Source organism: Papaver somniferum, chromosome 5, assembly GCF_003573695.1.
Source record: "Papaver somniferum cultivar HN1 chromosome 5, ASM357369v1, whole genome shotgun sequence".
Lineage (NCBI taxonomy): Eukaryota > Viridiplantae > Streptophyta > Magnoliopsida > Ranunculales > Papaveraceae > Papaver > Papaver somniferum.
Genome location: NC_039362.1, coordinates 125168829 through 125185326, shown reverse-complemented (window position 1 = coordinate 125185326; position 16498 = coordinate 125168829). Strand labels below are relative to the sequence as shown.

At 36.2% G+C, this 16498-nt stretch overlaps 1 protein-coding gene and 1 long non-coding RNA gene across 2 annotated transcripts; both read left to right on the top strand.

The window, feature by feature from the left end:
• Positions 1-6900: 6900 nt before the first annotated feature.
• LOC113282609 (anthocyanidin 3-O-glucosyltransferase 7-like) lies at positions 6901-9125 on the top strand. Its single transcript, XM_026531653.1, has 2 exons — positions 6901-7554; positions 8029-9125. Exons 1-2 carry the CDS (start codon positions 7062-7064, stop codon positions 8889-8891), a joined length of 1356 nt encoding a protein of 451 aa, XP_026387438.1. The 5' UTR covers positions 6901-7061; the 3' UTR covers positions 8892-9125.
• A 5343-nt stretch (positions 9126-14468) lies between these two features.
• On the top strand, positions 14469-15602 carry LOC113282608. The gene is made up of 2 exons (XR_003327042.1): positions 14469-15256; positions 15365-15602. It is a non-coding gene; the product is annotated as an uncharacterized LOC113282608 (long non-coding RNA).
• Positions 15603-16498: the final 896 nt, after the last annotated feature.

Below are 16498 nucleotides of genomic sequence, written 5' to 3'. Positions count from 1 at the left end.
ATAACGTTCTTGGTTGTTTGATCCCTCCTTGGGTCTGTTACGTTTTTATGGGTCAAGGTTGTGTTCGTACGGGTATCCAGTTTATTTTTCGCGGACCAACCTAGGAAACCCTAAATTCAGTTTCTTGTGAAACCTTATAAATTCCAAAGTTTTTTTTGAGTACGCATACTCTCTCTTCCTGGTTTTAAAGAATGGGGTCTCCTTAAAACCCTTGGAAGTTACCAACTGATTCAATTGATGATTCAGTTTACCTGGAATTTGTTTTAAAGAAGAAAAGAACCCTGGTTAAAGCTGACAAACTCGAATCTTGTGCCTCATGCTATTATGTGTTTTCTCATCAAGATCGAGAAAATGCTGAGATGATCTCTGCTGAAGTAGTTCATGGTTTTCTCACTGACCTTGGGAAGACCCAACTGAAGCTTGAGAACTCGGTAAAAGATCTTAACATGCTAGAACTGAGTTGAAAAAGGTTAACTTTGACCTTGTTCTCATGAAGTCACATGTTAAGGATCTTCTCAATGAGGATATCTTCTCCGAATATGCAGTTAATACAGTCTGTCACAAGCTTGAAGATTTTGGAACCAGTGAAGCTTATGTACCTGAACTCTAATTAGTGCTTGTGATCATGATTGGTCTTTAGAGTTTGTTTTGTCTTGATTTATTTTGTCTAGTAAATCTTCTTATGAGAATTTATTTCTTGTGGTTTTAGAAGAATAACTAGGGTTTGGAATAGCCATTATTGTGAGAACACATAGCTATGTCCAACATTTTCATCTTCATGTTTTTAGATTTATTTATTTGAATTCTAAGTTTTTTGGAAGATGATGTTTGCAATTTTAATCTTTATGATTTTATATATTGCAAATTGTTATGGGATGTATTGTTTACGTCCGTGAACCTGTGACTGTCCCATACTTGTTCAAAATTTATCTCTATTATGTCGGTATGAAAGTATTGGTAAAAGATAAAATGAACTTTTGACAAACAAAAGTTAGCCTTTTACGTCATTATTTTGATAGAAGAAAGGATAAAACTTTTGTTTACATGGATTAAGTCTATTATATGTCATTGTGCAAATAGTGATGAAAAATAGAATGAATTCTTGTATGTTCCGCAGTATTGGTCGATCTCCGATCCACATTTTTGTGCACATACTGTGTTGCTCCATACGTTATCTTATGTCGAGCATGACCAATTGAATTGATCATTGTTGTGGTTGATTCAATTGAGATTTTTGGATTCAAATTCATGTTTTCATGTGATTTGGCCTTATATCCAAAGAAATCCTTTTTTTCTTGTAAAAGCAAGGTCGCCTTTGTTGTTCTTTCGGGAATGACATATTATCGTGGAAAGTTCTTAATTGAACTTGTGCTTAATTGCCAAATCTTTGTGGGGAGTGCGGTTGTGGAATATTATAGGGGTTATCTTGTATCTTTATAAACTCCTTGATGAATGCATTTAGCTTCGGCTTTATGATTTTATCAAAATAAGTTGGTATGTTATTCTCTTTTGGTCATGAAGTATCTCTATGAAAATTTCATGAGGATCCCACTAGTTTTCGTACCTTTGCCAATTTATATTGACAAAAGGGGGGAGAATTAATGTGTAGTTTCATACTACAAATACATATGGTTTACGGATCATTATGTAATGGGGAGTGGTTTTCATGTTGAGATGAAGTATTGACTAAGGATACATATCACCATAGTATTGTTGTCAAAGTTGTGATACAATTGAACTTTGATGTTGTGTAATAATACTATGATATTGTATAACAATGATTGAGAGCATTTGTTTTCTCATTGTTATCGCTAGGATCTTCAACAACTATGATGCTGAGTTGAACACGTTTACAATCATGGAGTACTTGGAAGTGACGAAGATTTCGAGTCGTGTTGAAGGCGCCAAGGAGATCAAGCATTTGGATGAGAAGATACAATTTTTTATTTATTTTGTAATCCATATGTATTGATAGTTTTGTCACTAAAATTGACAAAGGGGGAGATTGTTAGAGCACTGCTCGGTCGAACTCGCATGCGTTGCTATCTCAAGCATGTTTGTCAATGTTAGTGATCAAAACTATAAGTCTTGATTTCTAGCCTATTTATAGATGTCTCGGACTAGGACAAAAATTGCGTAGTTGAGCTTAGACTTCACGGCGTTTATCATTTGAAGACGAAGAACTACTAAGGGGAGCTTATGGAACTTCATTGACAAAAGGTATGTGGAGACTTAAACTCATCTATCACTTGGAAAGTCTATTTCTACTCTATCTCCTATATTGAGATATAAGTCGTATTAAGATATAGTTTTCTATATACACATTTGAGATTTCGAGTTGAGTTTATCTCGCTTACATATTTCTCGAAATATGTGTTGGGAAGCTTTCGCTTCGACCAAGTTCATCTTATATCATGTGAAAATTTTCGAGTAACATCTTACATGGTTTGTGTGATACAATCATTTGGTGTAATGTTTCGTTATGATTATTTCAATAACTTGAAAATCGCTTTGATGCTAATAGTATGTGAAAACGACTATTGTCATCCTCTAAGAAAGTTTCAATCATTGAAATTAGAGTTTAGAACACTTAACAATTTTTGGATATGTCATGTTGTGCACTCTTGCACATATGTAATCCATGTCCGGGAACCATAGTATGCGCTCCCGTTTGCGTACCTGTTGGTTTGAGAAATCCGGGAACCTAAGTATGCGTACCCATTTGCGTACTGGCATACAGGTTCATGTCCGAGAATTTTTGCTGGGATTGAAAGTTTGTGTACCCGTTTGCGTACTAGAGAAACCCAATCTTAGTCCGAGTATTTCAAGTATGCGCACCCGTTTGCATACTTGAATGTTAAAGTTCTAAAATCGGTTATGAACATGAACATAAACATTTATATAATAAGGAATGCAATCTTTGCAAACCGTGGTTATAATGTTCATGATTGATTCGAGTGAATCAAACCGATTTTGCTTCAATTGTGTTCTTGTATAATTCTATGAGAATATAGCAATTGAACAACTCTTTAACTAGTTTCATTTGAGTCATTTGAACTAGTTATGGTTAAGATGAATTAGGTTGATATGAGAAGTAATCATATGGATAACCTCGGTTAACTATTTGTGAACCAACATGGTATACACGTTTGGGTACGGTTACATAAACCTAAATGAGGGTACATTTCATTTGTGTGTAACATGCTAAGTTTGATCTAACGGTTGAAAAACATTAGCTTGGTTGAATCAGGTTTTTCATCTAACGGTGAATATTGAATGCTTTGTTACCAAGATAACTTGGATTGCAAACCCTGATTTGAAAACTATATAAAGGAGAACTCTAGCAACTGGGAAACCTAATCCCCACACCTCTTGTGCGTTACTAGTTGCATCAACTAGAGTCGATTCTCCTTTAACCTTAGGTTTCTATCGAGACCCTGTAAGTTAACGAACTCAAAGACTTCATTGGGATTGTGAAGCCATACCCAACTATTTTCTTTATAGTTGCATGTTCTGATCTTGCCCGATTCTATCGTATTGAGTTTAATTGAAATAATTGACTCGAGATTAATTTCTCCGATAGGCAAGATAAAAGTAATCACAAACATCTTCGTCTCATCGTTTGTGATTCCACAATATCTTGTTTCGCTAATCGATTAAGATTATTGTGAGGTGATTGATATCACTAGGATGTTCTTCGGGAATATAAGTCAGGTTTATCAATTGGTTCCTGTTTACCTTGATTTATCAAAAGACGGAACAAAAAATCTTGGGTATTTCTGTGAGAGACATATTTATTCAATCTGTAGACTTTTCTGTGTGAGATAGATTTGTTTATCAAGTCTTCGACTTTAGGTCGTAGCAACTCTTGGTTGTATGTGATATCAACTAAGGGAATCAAGTGCATAGTATCCTGCTGGGATCAGAGACGTAAGGAACGCAACTGTACCTTGAATCAGTGTGAGATTGATTAGTGTTCAACTACAGTCAAGTCCGAAGTTAATTGGTAGTAGGCTACAGTCTATAGCGGCTTAATACAGTGTGGTGTTCAATCTGGACTAGGTCCCGGGATTTTTATGCATTTGCGATTTTCCTCGTAACAAAATTCTGGTGTTTGTGTTATTTCTTTTCAGCATCTGTTTGGTTATATAATTGAAATATCACAGGTTGTGCGTTAAATTCAATCAATTAGAATATACGATCTTGGGTTGTTGATTTAAATTGGTTGACACTTGAGCATTGGTATTTGGTACCGTTCAAGTTACTCATCTTATATACAATCGGGCTCGCAGATTTCTATTTGCTGATTGCGGATTGAATTAAGAGTTTAGAGATATTAAACTCTTTGATATACTTTACTCTAGATTGAGTCTGATTGTCTAGTTGATTATCTAGAAAGTATATTGGAGTAAGTCCTCTCAGATTGCCAAACGAATTGTTGGGTGTGGTTGTTAGACCCCCGCATTTTCAGTAACCTAGTTGTTTCTCAGAGGGAACCTAATAGGTTAATAGAGGACGCATCTAGCAAGCAAAATGACACAAAAGTGTCAGGGATTAAGAAGTCATGTTGTATGAGTCCCTTTATTTATAGACTTAAAGACTCTAGGTAGCTCTCAGTTTATATGATTCTTATTAGGAATTCATGTAAGCATGTGAGAAGTTCGTTTGAAATTACACAGAAGAATATACACTATGGTCCAGGTTGCGGAACCGTGTACAATAATGGTTCATAGTGTCTCAATAGCATTTGAACGTATAAGCACATAACAGCGTTCTTTAACGCTCAAGACTAATCAATAATCCACAACCTCTATTATCAAAGGAATAATCAGGACATTAGGGAAAGATTACCAGGAGAAATTTGGCGTAACCATTAGCATAAACTCCAGGGACTCTATCTCAGTTATGAAAATAAATGAGTATCCTATCATTGTACAAACTTTACCTTTATTGCGATGTTTTTCTCATGAAACTGTTTGGGGGAACAAGGAGTTTTACAGATTATAATTGTAGCAGAAACCGAGCAAAAAAGGAAATTGATCTAGCAGTCAGCCGGGAAAAGAGTTACAGAGAGCTAACATAAAATTTCATGCTGACGATGATGCAACTCTTGAGGAAATAAAGGAAGTCCAAGGAAGATTTAACCTCGGATTCCATCAAAAGAATGATGGAAATGTTGAAGAAATTACTTCTATTATAGGTAATCTAGTCAAGGTTTAATGAAACCGAAACTCTACGGCAGCAAATTTGGTAAACTTAGTTGCCAGTAACAATACTCTAGGAAACTTTAATTGGAACTATCCAAAATTGATGTACTTATATCAAAACTTGAAATATGTAGAGAGCAATGGTCATGTTAAGGCTAAGTCCTATGGGCTAGATTGAGCTGCAGAAAAGTGTTGCAGTTCAAAACAAAAGTGTCGTCTATTTGTTATTATTAGTTTTCTCTCCTAGCAAGTGCTTGCAGTGGAGCTAGCAGCGAGATTGAAGCGCTGAATGGTTCCGCGCTGAAAAAATCACCTTTCCGCTGAATGGTTCAGCGCAAAAAGAATATTCCATGGAATCCACGCTGAACCATTTAGCGCTCCACGCTGGCGCTATTTTGTTCAGCGCTACTCTTGGGCGCTGAACTATACAGCTCTTGACCTTTTCTTCCCTATTTTTTTTCAGTTCCCTTACATCAGCAACGTCTATTTCATAAAATTTTCATCATAATCAAAAAAATTTAAAAACAACTAAAAATTTAAATCCTTACCTCAATCAATTTTGTGGACGGAATTGAATGAAAATACTCTCAAACAATCAAGAATTAGATGGAGAACAAGCCCACAGAAGGATTTGAGAAACAAATTTATAGAATCGTTGATCTTCAACATTCACTTTCGGGTGAGTTTAGGTGAAGAAATGAAATGGGGAAGAACTAAGGGAAAGGGAGTTCTTCAGCGAAAAATCCAATTTTTTGAGCGTTGTTTGGTTCGTCAAAGTCTACATGGTTGACTGGGTCAGACACTCTTTGATTCAGCGAAAAACAGAGTTTCATTTTGCGTTGTTTTTTCCAGCACCCAACGATGTTTTATTCAGCAACTAGCTGCTAGATTAGCGACACCACAGGACTTAGGAGGTTGTCCTAGCTGACGTAGACTGCTAATCTAGCTGCTAGATTAGCACACCATAGGACTTAGCCTAATACGATGCATGAAATTTTTTTATGGTTTTGCACGAGGCTAGTCTCCAGCTATTAATTCGGCAGATTTAAACTTTTGTATTGAGTAACTGTCCAGACGATTATCTTTATTTTCGTTAAAAATAGAATATAAATACAATTTAGACAGTCATTTTTTATGTAATTTTACTTTTGCTTCTTTCTCAAAATTTGATCGAACTCAGTGGCGGAGCCAGCCCAGTGCAGGGGTGTGCACTTGCACCCAGCCCAGTTGGTTCTGAAACCTAATTTGGGCCCAAAGCAAATTCTTTTAAGTATCCACCATAAGCCTAATTTTGCATTTTGCACTCCTAAAACTTTTTTATTTGCCCAAAGCAAATTTCTGCACCCCTCCTTAGAAATCTTGGCTTCGCCCCTGGTCGAACTTATGTGATTCTTTCCTCTTAATAAATCATCTTCTCTTTCGATCAATTTTTTCTTTCATTAGAACTCATGACAAATTAAATGCTGCTAATCATGGAAGCATTTCTCAGAAAACAAAAAAAAAGAAAAAAAAAAAGAAAAAACTTGTAGCGAAAGGACATGCGGAGGTACTAAAAGCGAACGCATGTGAATTATGACGCATCTTTCCCACCTAACCTTAGTAGTCTTCGTCATACATTAATATGCGGTTCACTAATCAGACACATCTTCACTCATTTAATTTTACCATCTCAATCGTCCCAACACACCAGCTGGTAGCAGTGGTGGTTGGAAATATCAAGAATCTCATTCTAACCACCACCTTTTAACCCCCATTCCTCCACCAGCACCTAACTCCCCTATCCACATAAATTCTCCTCATCACACTCACCGACTCTACACAGAACACTTCGATTCTTTCTTTCTCAGTAAAAAAATGGCACCAAAAAAGCCAAACCATGTAGTAGTAATGGCATTTCCATATGGAACACATGCAATGCCATTATTCAATCTAGTACGCAGATTAGCAATTCAAGCACCAACATTAACGTTTTCATTCTTCTCAACATCAAAATCAAATCAATCAGTTTTTGGAACATCATCAAATAATAACATAATACCAAGTAATATCAAGTCATATGATGTTGATGATGGGGTACCAAAAGATTTTACAGGACATCATATGGCTGAGATGGTTTTCTTTCTGAAATCCATGGTTGAGAATTACAAAAATGGGATTCATTCGGTGTACGGTGATGAGATGAAGATGATCAAGTGTTTCATATGTGATTCTTTCATGCATTTTGGAAGTGATATGGCTGATGAACTGGGTGTTCCTATGGTTTCGTTCTGGACTGCTGGTCCTTGTTCTTTAGCCACTCATTTTTATACTGATCTTATCCGTCAATCCATTACTCTTGGACCTGATGGTAACTTTTCGGCCCTTCCTTTGTTGTTTCTAAATTTTGTTATTACTGAGTTCTCCGTGCATAAATTTTACGACCAACTTAAAATCACGTCCCGAAAAGGTTTTCATATTTTTCCTCAATGGGTGCAAAAGGGTTTATATTACAAAATTCGTGTGTCATTTATGCATCTACTAACTTGTTTTTGAACTACCTTGTTTTAGCTTTAATCAGTGAGCCTTTATGATTAAAGTACAAGATATATAGGACCAGCTAAATGTGGCTCATCATGATATATGCATTTTTTTTAAAACAGTTGGTAAAAGTTTATGGTAATTCTATATCTCCTTTGGAAATTTATCAGGTCATCTAAGATTAATTTTACATCAATGTACAATATTCATTTTGATCCACAAATTATGTAGCAGTAGACAAATTTCAACATGATCAAGTTGTAGGTATCAGTATCCAACTATATAACATTAAAATGTTTTACAGGTATTGGAGGACGCGAAGAAGAAATCATTGACTTCGTCCCAGGATTATCTCTTATAAGAATCAGAGACTTGCAAGAAGGTATTATTTTTGGAGGCTTGGAGTCAGAATTCTCAGTTATGTTGCATAAAATGGGACTAGCATTGCCGCGTGCTGCTGCAGTTACCATGAATTCCTTTGCGGAACTAGACTTGCCGATTATCGAAGATTTCAAATCCAAGTTTCAAAAGTGTCTGACGTTAGGTCCATTTACACTAACTTCTGAAAGTTCATCTCATATTAATGATGATCCTAATGGTTGTCTTACATGGTTAGACAAGCAAAACCCAACTTCAGTAGCTTATATTAGTTTTGGTACAGTGACTACACCACCACCACATGAACTTGCTGCCTTAGCAGAAGGATTAGAAGAAAGTGGTGTGCCGTTTCTATGGTCATTGAAAGCCCATTTGGTGGGTCAATTGCCTAATGGATTCCTTGAGAGGACTAAGGGATTCATTGTTCCCTGGACGCCCCAACAACGAGTACTTGGGCACCATGCAGTTGGTGTTTTTGTGACACATTGCGGATGGAATTCAGTGATGGAGAGCATAACAGCTGGTGTGCCAATGATATGCCGTCCATTTTTCGGCGATCAGAGAATTAACTGTCGTATGGTATCAGACGTTTGGGGGATAGGGACTAGGATTAAAGACGGAGTGTTCACGAAGGCCGGAACGATGGAATGTTTAGATATGGTCTTATCTGAAGAGAAATTCAGAGAGAAGGTTGGTGCCCTTAGAGGTCTTGCGAAACATGCTGTTGGTCCAAAAGGGAGTTCTACCAAAAATTTCAACACTCTAGCGGAGATAGTTTGTAAAGACTGACAACAAAAATGCGCTATTTTTTTCATAGTAAATGTTTGTGAATTATTCACTTGGAAGAAATGGTAAAGATTGATTATGGAGGACTTGTAATTTGTTATCTGTTGTCTGTAGTCTATTGATTATGCACTCTCATAGTTGTGTCTTAGGTTCCCTTAAGGCTTTGAAATAAATTGTAATTGGATGTGAACTTGTTTTAGTATAATTTGTATTACAGTCTATTAACTTTCATTTGAATTCTCCAAAACAACGACAACGGATAAAATGAGTGTCGAAACTGATACTCCCTCCGTCCCACTATTAGTTGACCTAATTTATGACTAAACTTAATCAGATCTAACGATTTCTTTGCGAAGTATCTAGAATGGAAATCTGTCAAGAAGCCGAACTCGGATCATGTGTTCTGAGCAAATTAATTTCGATGTTCATTGTGATCTCATTTTATAAAAATTCAAATTCTTGTAGCTGGATGCATATTGTACATCTTTCATTACTCTTCCGTTAATATATACAAATTAAATCATTTATTTGTGGAAATGAACGTGTTCGTTCAATTGTTATTGACTGATAAAACACATAATCACAAAGGTAGCACTATCTGACAGTCTTTTACTAATGCCTCTGTTGTCGAGCCTGATCCACAATCGGTCACAAAACCGGGAAGCAGCCACACACACACCCAACCACATTTCCATACCGTTATGTGTCATAGATCTGAGTCCTTGACCTCGTTGGGACCCGTGGTGGTCCGAATCGATACGTTTTGTACTTTATGCAGGTTTCCAACTACGAGGTCAAGGTCAACTCGCTGTAAACTCATTAGGTCAACTCGCTGTATGAGATATCCGAAACATGTATGAGATATCCGAATTATACGGGAATAATACTGATTCGCGAATCATCCGTCCGTTAGATTCGGCTGACTAGGTCAAGGTCAACTCGCTGTAAACTCATTAGGTCAACTCGCTGTAAACTCATTTAACATGTAATCTTTGTACCAAAAATGAAAGTGATTACAACGGGATTTGAACACAAGACCTCTAACTCACAGAACAACAGTCTAACAATCCTTCCACGCGATGGGTGTTGACCAATGTTGCATATACTTTAAATAACTAGTCATATAACACCAAGGTGAACAAATTTCTGGTACAAAAACTCCACCCATATATATGTTGAGAGTTACAAGAACTCCGTTTACCCCAAAAATGATACAAAAACTCCAAATCTTTTAATATGGGTAAATTACATCCATTTCATTTTCAAGAAATACCCAACCTACCCTGCTATTCATCGTCTTCTTCTCCATACGAGATCTATTATCTCTCTCTATCACTCACACCAACACCATTAACAGAACCTCATCTTTCTCCTCCCGCACCACCACCAGAAACACGATCATCTCTTGATCCTCCACCAACGTCGCCTCCTTTTGTTCTTCTTCTCCTATCACCAACAACAACACCTACTACTCCCGTACCAACATAAATATATACAGATCGAGAATACAAATTGAGGAAAATAAAAAGGTAAAAATCCAGTTAAATCTAGAGATCTGATTTTTTGTGTAACATTAATGTGGTTTTTCTTCTCAATCTATCTATTCAGAAGTTGGATGTCAAACAAATCGATCTCAAATGCGGATTGGTTTTTCGTTTTGATGAACTACGTCTAGGGTATTGAAGAATTGGTCTTAAATGATGAATAAATCAAACCGTCTTTTGATATTCTAATAAAGTGTGGATCTTGCATGTGTTTAGTACAGAGATTTTGTTTTCACTTATATGTTAAGTTCGATGAGTATTCTAATCGATTAGTACAATGATTCAAACAAAGTAATTACATTTTCGGTTTCATCTAATTTTGGCGGAGGATCTAATTTCATCTAATTTTCCGTTTCATCTAATTTTAGTGGAGCAATTACATTTTCAGTGAGTAAAAAATAATTTAAAATCAAACAAACCAATTTGGTAATCATCTAATTTTGGTGAAACCGATTTTGGTTTCATCCAATTTTGTTTGATATTTTTTGAACTTTTATCGGTGAAACCAACGTTGTTGGTGATAAATAATTTTCTATTGAAACAAGTTTAAGATTACTCTGAATTTACTGTTGAGTGAGAATGTCATTGGTCTGGGATGGTAATTAAACACAGGTTTGTTGCTTTTGATTCAAAGTATGATTTCGTTTCAGCTATTTGATCCATGTGTGGGAATTGATTGGGTTTTGAAGACGCGTCACATGTTTTCGTTTAATTACCCATGTTGATTAGGATTTCTAACATTTTTTATTGTTATATTAATACTTTGAGAAGTCTTAACATGAATAGAGAAAGAAACTAATACTTCCATTTACGATAAAATAGTTGATTAAGTTTTTAGTAGAATTATTAGTAAGGCTTCCCTTGATAACTTTCAAAACCGTTCACTGAGATCTTAGACAACAATAGTTGTTGATAATTGTGTTCTCATTATTAGTTGTTATTATTTCATAGGTTTTCTTTGCTCTCACAATGACTGCAATTGTATATGCAAACAATTTGGCAAAGCTCTATACTTGAACTGGTCAATGTATTTGTTATTTCTCTCTACGTAGTATGAAGTGGGATTTTCATTTTGGAAGGATTTAATTTGTGTGATTAGTATTAATGTGTAACTAACTTGTAGGCTGATTGTTTACTTGCGAGGTGTTGGTGGCTTCTCAAAATCATCACCCCCATATTCGTGTAGCAAGTTCCCCACCGGTCAGATTAAGCATGTTCAGTTTGCAAAAATCCGGTAAACTAAATTACTAGATATCCATACCCCTTTTGTCTGTTTTCATTTGTTCAATGGACTTGTATAACACCTCTTATAATTTCTCTTGCAGGTACACAACAAGTCCGCATATGTTCAATGGACTTGTATGATACACTCTTCTAATTTCTCCTGCAGTTGAATAAACAGTTCATGAAACAAAAATTAGTTTCATCGTATTTATGATGAAACCAAAATTTTCTTCATCGTATTTTTGTTAATTTTTGTCGATGAAACCAATTTGTTGGTGAAGTAGTTACTTGTATTTTGCCTTAGGAAGGTTTATCTACCTGGAGTCTTGTTACTCTATTTCTATCAGCATATAATGGTAGTATATTACATCAAAAAACCAACAAACAATGATAGTATAACTTACAAGATTTTGTCTTGGATCATTTTGTGACAGGTTTAGTGGTCGAGAGGACTTCTCTTTGGCTCGTTTTGTTAGTTTCTTGGCATTTCCAGTCTTTTGTTTTTTACTTAGATGGTCGTTGTTAGATGGTATCCTTTCTAGTAACATTAATATTGTTATTATTTGGTTATTTGATGCGTACTTTTATGTGTTTGAAGGTTCTGGTCAGTCTAAAAAGTGGGTAACTACTTGGCAGAGAAGAAGGTGAAACTCTGCGAGTTCACATTCGACATCCAGTATGGACTTAAAAATTTGAAGGGATGCTTGGATACATAATGGGTAAGCATGTGTTATGCAATTAGCTTTGGGCATAAAAAAACTAGTTCTCTCATTTTTCTTTGTGGTGAAGTTAATGTAGCTCTATATTTTCTCTATATTATTATTTGTGCTGAAAATGTAGAGATAGGCAATGCAGTATCTACTTGCAAAGATTTTGCAGAGTATTAGCAGCTCGTATAGTCTTACCTGCAACTTAAACAACGGGGGAGAAAATAAGTTCATCTTAGTAACTTTGTGGTGGTGAGCACTTTGTTTAGCTACGTTACATCCGTTAGTTTTTTCAAAGCTTTGCGAAATAGCATTTAGGCATGCAATGTCAATCATGACGTTTCAATGACGTCTTTCTACCATAATCTTTGTGATCACTGATAGGATATAGGTACAGTGTGCATGTTTTATCGGAAAATTGCGACTAACTTATGTTTCTCCTATTAGTGTGAAGAAGTATGTCGTCTGGCTCTGTTGAGGCGCTCCATTGCCGCTCCAACCTTTATACACTTTTCTATTTGTCCCATACAAAGGGTACGCCTGTTACCGCTCCAACTTTTTTAGTTGGTAGCTTGCTTTCTTAATAGTGTTTATTGACTTCTTACTTCTAAATTTTTATTGAAATGGGGTCATGTTATTTCCTTACTGGCTCGCGCAGGTCCTAAGGAACCCAGATTAAGGAGCGTTGAGAATTCTTGGGCCACTTCTTGTTCATGCAAGGTAAAGCTCTCTTGATGTTCATGAAACCAATTATATTTTCATCTTATTCTCAAGGTAAAGCTCTCTTGAAAATTTGGCTGGCTTCATCATAAATAAGATGAAACCAAAATTGGCTTCATCATATTTTTGCTAATTTTTGTCGACGAAACCAATTTGTTGGTGATATTAAAACTTTATGTTGAGACGAGCTTTGGTTTCACTATTTTTTTAATTTTCCCGACCAAAGGAATATTGTTGGTGATACGATAGTTTATGTTGAAACGAGTTTCGGTTTCATCTAATTTTATCGCACTTTTTTTTTAATATTTTTTGTGGACAAAACCAATCTTGTTGGTGATACGAGAATTTTATGTTGATACAAATTTTGGTTTCATATTTTATATTTGTCGACGAAACCAAATTGTAGTTTATTGTTGGAACCAATTTTGGTTTTTCATTTTTTTGATGAAACCAAAATCATATTTTTTTCTATTTTTTTTTTTGATGAAATCAGTTTTGGTTTCATCAAAAAAAAAATCATCATATTCTTGGTGGCGACGGTGGTTGGCGATGGTAGGCGGCAACAATATTGGCGGTCGGTGGTGGTGGTGGGCGGTCGGCGGTGGTGCTGGTTTTGGTCGGTGGTGGTCGGCCGTGGTCGACAGCGGTGGTGCAATGACGGTGGTGCAATGACGGTGGTGGCGCGGTGGTGGTGGCGGTTGACGGTGGCGGCGCGGAGGCGGCGGTGGTGGTCGGCGGTGGTGGCGTGGTGGTGGTGGTGGCGGTGGTGGTGGATGGTGTCGGTGGTGGTGCAGTGGCGGTGGTGGGGCGATGGTCGTAGTGCGGTGGTGGTGGCCGACGACGGTAGTTGTCGGTGATGGTGGTGGTTGGCGACGATGGTGGTCAATGGTGCTGGCACGATGGTGGTGTTGCTCGTGGTGTGTTGTTGTTGGTGGTAATAATATAATAAAAATTAAAGGTGAGATTGATTTTTGTGTTTGTTGGGGTGATTTAAATTAGAAAGATAATATAGACAGTTTATGTTAAATGGAGTTTTTGTGAACAATTTGTTTTGTTGGAGTTTTTGTGTATGGATAGTGACACGTTTGGTGTTGTAACTCAGCGGACTATTTACTTTATATATAACTAGTTAAAGCATTGAAATCTTTGCTATCCCATGAAAAAATTGATCTTTTATGGTTACTAATATATGTTAAATTATTTTTATATATGCTGAATTTTTTGCGCTATTCAAATAACTAGAACGAATTATACACGTACGTATGTCGTTCCGAATTATTTCGAACTACGAATGGTTGATCGAATAGTGGACCGAATTTACTTTCGGTTAAAACGAATAATACACGTCCCGAACTCTTCCTTAATTAACCTTCTGTACATCGATACTCTACTTTTATTTCTTCCCGTAAAAGCAAAAACCTAATCAAACCCATCACCGTCATCTTCATCGTCCTCGCCTCCACTCCAGCACCACCTCCACCAAATCTACCACCAGCAACAACAACACCACCTCCTAAACAATCAATTTAGATGGATTTTCAACTTCAAAACTTCAATCCAGTGATCAATCAATGAGATACTGAATTCTAAATCCTAATCTCGAGCATCAAAATTATTAGATTCATTTCGATTTCAATTGGATTTGGCTTGAAGAACCTAAAATCGATGATAACTATGTTAGTTCTTACTTGTCTGCATCGATTAGGAAGAGACGATGACAATCGTCATCAATAATTGAGTCTGAAAATCCAATCGTTAAAAACAAATCAAAATTGATTATCTTCTTTCTCTTATTTAAGTTTCTGCTGGTGGTGTTGGTACTGTAACTAGTGGTGATGGAGAAGTCAAAACGATGCAATTGATGATGGACATAGTGGTGTTCTTATTTTGATGGGCAGTTGAATGATTTGTTGAGCTTGGGGTAACACTGTGTATTTAAACGAACGACTCTTACACGGAGTGAGTGAGTATGATCTGTAATTTCTTGATTAAAGTTTAAGCTTTCATTTTTATTTTTTTGTCTCAATATTGAGAATGAGGAAATGGTTATGGTTTTGATTTGGCAGAGCAAGAAAGGGGATTGTGTATTGGATAATTGTTGTGGAAGTGGAGATTTAACATTTTTTTTCTCTGATAAGATTGGTTCTCAAGGGAATGTTTGGAGAATCATACTGTACTCCTTGTGTCTCTAATTTTTTTTTATATTTTCATCTTTGCCAAATGCTGATGCTTGCGCAATAATGGATTATATATGATTGTTGTTTTGTTTTTCAATTTGTAGGTTACTGGTCTTAATGTCTCGCAATTGTATGTAGTTGCATATAGACAGGGATCATTACTTGGAAAACCCTGCTACCAGAACATTGTGTGAGCGTTGGTAACAGTTTGTAGGAAGCTAAAATGACACTGCTGGTGGGTGATTAGATAGTGAGTGTCGATGCCAGAAATGTGCTAGGTGGTTTTCTTTTTTCCAAAAGTTACATTGGTTGCAATTTATAAAGGCTGGGGTTATTTTGCTGGATGTTTGTTCTCATTCCTTGAATGCATATTATACATCAAATTTTGACTTTTCAGTTTCTTAGCTAATGACACTAGACCTAGGGTCCAACTTAATTGAAGTACTATAAGTTTGTGATAATTAGGTCTTATTGGTTTCGATTATAGTGTTTTAGCTACCTAATTCACTGATATATATACCACATGTTCTTATTCGCTTTGGGGACCTCCAGTAAACTTAGAAATGATACATTATCATGCGTAGTTCAGTTTATTTCATGTTGACACCAGAACCAGCCAATGATTTAGAGCATTTTGATGCCTGCTGTAATGATTCTCATTGAATCTATAATCATTTCTCCCTTATATGATTGTGCACCCGTCACCCTTTGTCAAATTCATATTCACTGTTTATACTGTACTGTGGCACTAAACTGGAATGAGAATCTTTTTCCATGTTTATTTGTTAAACCTCGAAAATGAGTCCTTATTTTAGCTTTCCTTGACCTGGTAACTGAATCCAATTTATTTCTCTATCATCTCTTAACTCTAGATTGGTGGAAGTCTATAATGCCTCAGTGCAGGATGCTATCTCTTGAAGATGCTATTATCAGTTTGTTCTTCAAAATGTTGCAGCACTTGTTACATTATGCCTTTATTTTTACATGAAAAAATTGTTTTTCAGTGCTGATGCCACTTTTGTCGCTTTTCAACCTTTTGTTTGCAACTATTAATATACAGCATAGAAATATTAATGTAGTTGTTTTTTGGTCAGTGATGGTGTTTGTTACCATTGGTAACCCTATTAAGATCTCAGGTTTCTTATATATGTGGCTTTTGGGATCCATGAGAGCTGTCTAGTTCTCGGTGTTCTTAGAACCTCTTTTTTTCTTGTGTAAATGTATATCTTAAAGGTCGA